Source organism: Cryptotermes secundus, unplaced genomic scaffold (assembly GCF_002891405.2).
Source record: "Cryptotermes secundus unplaced genomic scaffold, Csec_1.0 scaffold181, whole genome shotgun sequence".
Classification (NCBI taxonomy): Eukaryota; Metazoa; Arthropoda; class Insecta; order Blattodea; family Kalotermitidae; genus Cryptotermes; species Cryptotermes secundus.
The window spans coordinates 868525-877492 of NW_019723906.1; the positions used below are offsets into that span (position 1 = coordinate 868525).

General features: G+C 39.6%; 1 protein-coding gene across 1 annotated transcript; it reads right to left on the reverse strand.

Annotated features, from left to right (window-relative positions):
- Nucleotides 1-5677: 5677 nt before the first annotated feature.
- Nucleotides 5678-8754, reverse strand: LOC111861957 (probable N-acetyltransferase san). Its single transcript, XM_023846949.2, has 4 exons — nt 8237-8754; nt 7583-7719; nt 7299-7485; nt 5678-7032 (listed from the first exon to the last, which is right to left on the reverse strand). Exons 1-4 carry the CDS (start codon nt 8242-8244, stop codon nt 6840-6842), a joined length of 525 nt encoding a protein of 174 aa, XP_023702717.1. The 5' UTR covers nt 8245-8754; the 3' UTR covers nt 5678-6839.
- Between the last annotated feature and the right edge of the window lie 214 nt (nt 8755-8968).

The following is an 8968-nucleotide window of genomic DNA, read 5'->3' on the forward strand; positions in this document are numbered from 1 at the left end:
TATTTATGCCCTTACATGTTTTGGGTCTTCAGAGACCATCATCAGAGGGACAACTTTACATCAATACAGTTGGAAGTTACTATTCCAATATATGTTCTGAATGTTAAAATATATACATATAATATTAATAATATACAATTGGGTACAAAATCTAAAGTTTTTACAACTACAGTGGCTGTTCCAGTACATTAAAATATTTGTAATTGGTTAAGATTTTATTGGAATTTATAGACCAAGTAGGTTCGTGTCGTCTTTATTATTTCTCGTGATGGGGGCCGAACTTGTGCCGCCTTGTTGTTCTCAAGAAGAAGGTTCTTTGATGGTATCCTGTATGTGTTTGTGGTGTGCTGTGTTGTTTTTACTCATTTAATATTTATATATATATATATATTAACATTCAGAACATATATTGTAACAGTAACTTCCAACTGTATTGATGTAAAGATGTCCCGTTGATGATGGTCTCTGAAGACCAAAACATGTAAAAGCATAAATAATTGAAATAAGAAAAATCTTCACCAGCTACATTAGATGGAACCGTTTAACTTTTCATGACCTGATTAAATTTAATTAAAATATGTTAATTCACCTATAGGACATAAACTTATATGAACAATGAAAAGCCTGCCACTGGATCTAATATTGAAGAAAGCAGTCTTCTGGGATGTGGCACCGTGTAGATGTGGTGTTGACCGACGTTTCGGAGGAACATATCTCCTCCATCTTCAGAGTGGAAGGGAAAATAAGAAAATCTGCAAGTGAAGAGACCGTGAGAACCGGTACAAGCAGACTGGTGTTGGAAATAAACACAGCTATGTGAGAGCAGTGAAGGAAGGGGGGGGGGCAAGTCTACATGGGAAATCAGTGGAGTGGGAGGGGGGAAGGGGCTGGGACAGAAGCAGGGTTTTGTATATGATATTGTGTCAGAGGGAGACCACTAACCATTAAGCTGGGGAGGGGGGTTGCTATGTAAGTGGGTCATGGCCTGTGTAGAATAGTGGATTTGGCGTCATGTCCTGGGGGGTTTTTAGGGAACAGATCAGAGGCTTCCACGACTTGCTGAGACAAGGCTGTTCATATGTTCGGGATGGAGTTCAATCTCAATGGCTTCCCTAATGATGCGATCCGTATATCGGGTCTTGGTGACGAGAATGGTGGTATTCTGAAGCTGAATGCAGTGTCCCAAATCGATGCTGTGTTCAGCTACAGCTGACTTGTCCGGATGTTCGAGAGAGATGTGCCGATGATGCTCCTTCAACCTCATGTCCACGTAGTGGCCCATCTGCCTAATATAGACCTTGCCACACTCGCATGCGATACTGTATACACCTGGTGTCCTTAGTCCCAGGCTATCTTTGACCGGCCGGAGGAAACTGGATAATTTGTTTGGAGGCAGACCCACTGATTTGATGTTGTGCCGGGACAGCACTCTGCTGATACGGTTGAATATATTCCCGACATAGGGAAGGAAGACGACTGAGCCCGGTTTATCTTCAAGCCAGCTGATGTTGGGCTGACGGTTGAGAACTCTGTGGATCTGCCAGTTGTTGTATCTGTTCTTCCTGAATACATCCCCCAGGAGTACCAACTCCGCATGTAGGCTGTTTTGATCACAAAGAGCTCTAGCCCTGTGCACCAATGTGGAAAGTGCAGCTTGCTTGTTGGAAGGGTGGTGGTGGGACACAGCGTTAAGGTAGAGGTTTGTATGGGTGGATGTGCGGTACACTCTGGCCCAGAGAACTGTTGGGTCTCCTGTAAATATCTACATCCAGGAAGGGGAGGTGGCCCTCATTTCAGTCTCCATTGTGAACTGAATGCAATGGTGGCTACTGTTTAGGTGGTTGAGGAAGTCCTTAAGCTTGTCAGGCCCGTGTGGCCTGATGACGAAGGTGTCGTCCACATAGCGAAACCAGCAGTGGGGCTTGTGTGGGGCAAAGTCAAGTGCCCTCTCCTCGAAGTCCTCCATATATAGGTTAGAGATGACCCGAGAAAGTGGCGAGCCCATCGCCACACCATCAGTTTATTCATAGAACTGGCCATTGAAGGTGAAGTATGAGGTGGTCAGGACATGGCGGAAGAGTCTCAAGATGTCTTCTTCGAAATGTCATCCTAGCAGATCCATCATATCCTTTATAGGTACCCTGGTGAAGAGTGACACTACATCGAAGCTGACCATTATGTCTTGGGGATTGACATGGAGAGAGCCCAATGTGTGGACAAATTCCATGGAGTTACTTACATGGTGTGGACCATTGCCAGTGTATGTGCTCAGTAGGCCAGCCAGGCTTGTGGATTTTCGGCAACCCGTAGAGTCTAGGTGGCCTAGAACCTTGGGGTCATAGCTGTTGGCAGACCTCAGCAATCGGGAACTTTTTCAGGAGAAGAACAGTCTTGTGCTCTATGGTATTGGTAGGATCCTTCTTCAACTTCTTGTAGGCCTTATCCTCCAAGAGAGCGGTGATCTTTCGGTTGTAGTCAGATATATCCAGTACCACAGCCACATTGTTTCAATTTAATTTACTCCATACCCTCACATCCTATTTCTTTTGAGATCCACAGTATCTTAATATTATCCTCCCAGTTGTCATGTTTTCCTGTTCAAATGCAAGGACTCATATCTTAAAATAGGCTACAACTTCTTCCTCCTAACTACCAAATTGTGTTCATAAGATTTCTCATTTCATGATATATTTTTGCTTGATGAAGCATGATTAAATAACCTAATGAATGGGCAAACAACTTGCACAGATATCCAACATAATGGAGGCATTTTATCCTTAATTTGAGCAATTTTGTAAAGTAAGACATGTTTACAGGTATACCATAAAGCTGCATTTCAAATGCGTTGTTACAGTTCCAACTTCATGCCATGAAAAAAAAAGTTTTGCAGTCTGCATATTCAAATATCTTAAAAATATGAGGGTTGGAACTTTAATAGTGGCAACTATTTATTTACAACTTATACAAAACAGATGCATGTTTTGAAGTTTTACTGCCCTTCAATGTAGTCACCAGCATTGTGTACAACCCGTTGCCAGCGATGTGGAAGTCGTAGGATACCTTTAGCAGCACCTGTTGTGTTGATAGTTCAAATAGAGTGGTCTACTGCCTGAAGCGAATGCCACAAAGTGGTTCCTTCATCTTAGGAATCAAGTCAAAGTCAAAAGGGCTTAAGTCCAGGGAGTATGGTGGATGGTACAGCACTTCCCAGGCCCATCGATCGAACAAATAAGCCACAGCTTGCGCTGCATGTGGCCAAGCATTGTCCTGCAAAATGATGGGTGGGTTCTGCAGAAAGTGTCGCCGCTTCTTTCTCAAAGTTGGTCACAGATTGTGTTCCAAAAGTGAACAGTAATACTGCACATTGATGGTCTGCTGTCAGGGAATGGTATGCGTTAGGACAACACCATCACAGTCATACACGAGAATCACCATAACTTTCACATTGCTGGGGTTCTGACAAACTTTTGATTTTCGTGGTGACCCGTAATGATGCCATTTGTTCCATTGGCGTTTCATTTGTGGCTTGTACGATTTGGCCCATGTCTCATCCAGCATAATGATACAGCGTAAGAAAGCCTCTCCTTCACACTCATAGCACTCCAAGTGGTTACAAGCAGTGTCGTATCATAGCCATTTCTGCATTTCTGTCAAATCATGCGGAACCCATCATGATGCAATTTTTCTCATGCCCAGGCGTTCCTTCAGAATGCGAAGCACAGTTGTATGTGCTAATCCTGTCTCTTGGGCCCGATCATGAATCACATGGCATCGATTACTCTCCAGTAACGCGGAAAGAGCATACACTTCTTCTTCACTAACACTAGGATGACCTGGCTGAAGCATGTCTGCCACATTTTGGCGTCCCTCATTGAAGGCTTTTACCCACCTTGCCGCTGTTCTGTCAGGCATTGCAGATTCCCTGCAAGCCTCTTGAAGACCTTGATGACACTGTCATGCTGTATGGCCTCTGGCACATTCAATCTTTATCCAACTCCGTTGTTCCTGTTTCAAAAACATTGTGACACTACATTAGACCGCCAGCTAACACGAGGCTCTGTTCGTCTCATCCCTGTGCATGCGCATGATGTGGGAGGGGAGAGTCCAGTTGCTCTGAGTTAAGGTAGGTATGTAACTAACATGTGGTATAAGCAACATTATTTGGTTCCATTGCATGGCGTCTCTAAAGCAGTGTTGCCACTATTAAAGTTCCAATCCTCGTATGTATAAGTGTTCGTAACATCATGTTACTAACTACAGTGCAGAGAAACTTCATCTTTCAGTCTTAAGGAAAGAACAGAAACAGAAAATAAGAGAGAAAATGTTGGCACCCTCAGATGTAATGATTAGGGAAGGGAAAAAGAAATCAGCTATCAGACTCTTTGGTAGCAGAACCTGAAGGTTCAGCACCCTTAACAACACTGGACCTAAATGAGCTAGATCATATGCCCACAAGCTATAACTTTTATATCTAATTGCCTTTCATTATCTGAGCGGTTTCTTTAGAGTGATCCACGTGTGAATTTTATGGTTAATGTAATGACAGGGAACTTCATTTGTAATAACTGCAGGAATGGCACTCTGAGGAAAAGTAAATTGGAAACACATAAAGTGAAACTAATTTCTTATAAAGAGAGGGACATTTGAAAGTCTGCACCATGCATTTGGCAGTATGTTGATGGTTACAGCACACTGTATGCAGTGAAGAAATTCTAATTTTAATAACTGTCCATATACACAATTGGAGCAGATTTTAAATATAAGTGGTCTGTTTTCACAATGTAGCTGTCACCTTTATATCATGAGATGGAAGCTTGTGAAAAAATAAATCCTGGAATTCATATTCCAGTTTTCTGAGGTGCCTTAGTGAAAACCGAGAACTGAAGTAATTTCTTGCAATATATGTGAAGAGAGGGGGCAGACAGTAGCAGAGTTGGTTGAGGCACTAAGCTACGAGCCAGAAGGTCATGGGTTCAAGTCTCGATGAAGTCACTGGATTTTTTTTCAATTGACCTAATCCTTCCAGCCGCACTATGGCCCTGGGGTCGACTCAGCCTCTAACAGAATTGAGTACCATGAATTTTCCTGGGGGGTAAAGTGCGGCTGGTGCGTAAGGCTGACTGTCTAGATAATGTAGGACCCTCAACGTCTCACAACCCTATGGGCCTCCACGGCCTGTTACAGGGATAGCCTTACCTTTACCTTTTATATGTGAAAAGATGTGTGACAGATACAGGTAAGATGAAGAGTGGAAAACTGAAATCAAGGCAGATACCTGCTTTCAGAGCATAACATTGCATTGTAAGAGTATGAACGGTACAAATCTTGCAGCTCTGCAGGGACCAGGATCCAGTACCCTGTGTTGTGGCTGCCTATTACAAACTGTGTGGTTGTGTGCTGTCATGTCATTTATACCAGGCTGCTGTAGTTTGTAAATAATTCTTCTTTTATCACTCTTAATTAATACCCTGAGCTTTACAGTTAAATCTCTCCTTACAAATCTGCGCATTAAACATTATCAGGAATGTGAGTGGGTGTAATGAATGGGATATGGGGATAAACGGCAGACTGTGATTCAACATTAACGCCTCTTGTTTACACATGGCATTACTTTGATGACAAATGCAAAAAGAAATAAGATGGATATATGGACACCAATGATCTTATTTGGGAGAGGTTCTTTCAAGACTTTAACGAAAACTGAAGTTCTGTATATACATAAAGATACATTTGTAACAGGAACGTTGGTTCCTCATACATTTCAATTTCAAATGAACTTTTCTGTTTATATTTTAGCATCCTGTTGCACTGGTGAATGATTTAACCACCTTCCAAAGAATTCATACAGTCCATGTCATACTTAATATCTCTCTCTCTCTCACACACACACAACACAACCACTTTATACCATAACAAGACTGCACACAATATCAATTTAAAAAGGAATATTTTTAACTAATTTTAACAATATTCAACAATAACTGGAACTAATTTTAACCAAGATTTTGAACAATTAACTAGGAAAAGCAATATGATGCAGGAATTATGTAACAGTATATTTGATGACCTCGTAAGGTCGAAACATGTAAACATTTATGAAAATGTGACACTGTAATTCACCAACAGTCTATGAGCACAACAACAAAGTGCACCTTTATGACTGCCCCCATAAGTTTCAGAAATGGTCTTGAGTATGACTAGGCCACCTTTGTTGCTTCTTCAATTACACTTCTGAATACCTGTGACCCACAGTGTTCTACAGCCTATCAGTCTGTTCACCACAAGTACAAAGGTTAATTGTGAACTGGAGGGTTAGAAAATAAGTTTCATAGGGCACATTAATAAAGATGAAACTTGTGCCTTCTCAGTAAACCTGAAACAAATTCACTTAAACCAAATTTATGACAGTCTTACATTTATTTTGGTGCTCATAGTTTCTCAATAATTCTTACTCTGATAACAAAGAAATAAATAACCCCAAATGTTCAGGATAGATGTATTCATAAGGATTCATGAAAACAATATTGAAAATTGCAATATATCTATTTCCATTAATTACAAAATCTACTTAGCCAGGAGCATCTTACATTATTCTAAGTATTATAAATATCATAAAACGGAAATGAAGTCCATATTAAAACCATTTGTGCACATAAATAAGTGAAATGATATAACAGAAGAAAAATTTATATTCCTGTACTGTTATAATTTGGTGTGTCATATTTTGTCATTAATGGAACCAGAGTGAATGAAAGCAATAGGATTACACTCACTTATCAATAGCAATGAACTTTATAAGAGTCTGTACAATAATTTAAAGCTTCATCTTTAATTTTTCATTATTTCTCATTGTTTTTTTTTTCTTCACCAATCTTTATTTCACCGTTTGATATTTTAGGCCGAAGAGTCTTCTGCAACACATGTGCATCAGCTGGTTCAATCCTCTTATAATAGTGTACCTTAGTGTCTACAATTTCAAAGCCGAATTTTTTGTAGAAGTCTATTGCTCCCTCATTGTTCACCTGGACATGCCTATAAATAAAACCATTTTGATGTCAATTCATCTTGTACTGAGAACCATATCATTACTAACTGGAATTTCTAACATGGAATACTAAAATTATGTTTTTAAACAGGTCCATTTATGAATACGACAAATTACCTTAAAATACACTGATTAACTCCCCATCTTATTCTACATCATCTGCATTACACTAACACAACAATTTAAAATTTATAACCCAGATGTGTTTAATATATACTTAAACGTACATAAATATAAATGTCCTGGTACTTACAGGAAAATGCTATCGAAGTTACCATCAGTATGAACATACTTTAGGACATGTTCCACCATCTTTGAGCCAATGCCAAGCCTTCGATATGGGTACAGGCATCCTAAAGTCATTATATACAGGCGTCTCGAGTTTTCTGAAGTGTCAATCCTACAGCACACAGCTCCCACTACAATGTCATTATAGTACGCTGCCAAAATTGAGAATGCATTATAGCAATCTAATCATCATTAACAACAATCTTTTAATTCCATAATAAATTATTAAAACTTCAGTCAATACCATACCCAATTTAGCTAACTCCCCAGCTTCCAAAACATCTTTGTAGAATTTATCATTGTAGGAGACTGGGAATACAACCCGATTAAGACGTTTGAGCTGCTTTATATTATGTGGAGTTACATCTCCCAACTCGATTTTTGACCTAAAAATGAAACGTCCATAAGTGACAACATTCTAAACAAGCACTTTAACCGAATAAAATTCATATTGCACTACTGATAATACTTGTTCAGTATACAGCAATCACAAGTACCTAAAATACAACATGTCATAAAAATAAGGCACATTACAGCAGAATTTAACATTCTATACATACATTCCGTAACGAAATAGGTAACTAACTGCCCATGTGGACATAGGTCAACGCATATTAACATAATACACAAAGAGCTCCACATACACTACAGCAAATCCAGGCAAGGCACATTTAGTAAACAACTACTTTGTTAATATTTTCTTGGCGGTATTCTGTCAACAGAGCTGAAATTGCATAAAAAATCAGTTACTTTAATGCTACTTTAACAACTTATTTTCTACTTGCGGATAAACACTCAATTTACGGGAGATCAGCCTATAAGGTTAGCAATAAATCTGTGAAGTTCAAATTTGCTTCCTATTGACTTTAATTGTGGTAATCGAAACATGCGAAATAAACGTACCTTGTCATTATACCAGCCTCTTTTATTAGTGACTATGCACACTCTTCCTTTAAGATGATTCGTAACAATAAAATTTTGAGGAGAACTATTGAAATGATACAGGGAGATACTAAACAACAAAATTATACGTCCAAGGTGGACAGGCCTGCTATCACACCGTGGCGCCAGTTGTGAACGGCATTACCAACATGTACGACTTGCCAACATGTATAATTTCCAGTGGATCATTAGATGTATGACACCGTGAATACTGGTAACAGTACACATATGTTAGAGCTGTTAGAGTAACGTTCTGCCTCTATCTTCATCATCTTCATTGACCTCATTGACGACGAGTAAGCCACTCAAATAGGAAGCATAGCAGTTTTCGTTTTTGTTGCTTGCCTGAATATGGAGGCTGTACGTTCCTCCGAAACGTCGGTAAACTGTCAGCCCATTGCACGAAGTCACATTTCAGATGATATTACTTTTAACAGTCATGGCCGTGAGAACTTTAAATCTCCCATCAGTATTTCAACTTTTTCCTGCTAATTCAAGCACTCAATCCCTTTATCTAGCTTCGAATTGATTTTCTGAACGAGGTTACTGGAAGTGGGCAATGTGGTAGCTAAATATCCGTATAAGAATATTTATTGGTAAATAAATTCATTTTATAAGAAGAAGTATTACTGATAATTACACATCACTCTCGTGGGCTGTTAAATGACGAGCATAATATGGTTATTGCCGAAG

What these genes read in the sequence shown, in the direction of transcription:
- LOC111861957 (XM_023846949.2), bottom strand. An exon ending in TGGGGAGTTAGCTAAATTGG is followed by an intron (nt 7,486 to 7,582) that starts GTATGGTATTGA and finishes CAATTTTGGCAG; the next exon opens with CGTACTATAATGACATTGTA. An exon ending in AACTTCGATAGCATTTTCCT is followed by an intron (nt 7,033 to 7,298) that starts GTAAGTACCAGG and finishes TTTTATTTATAG; the next exon opens with GCATGTCCAGGTGAACAATG.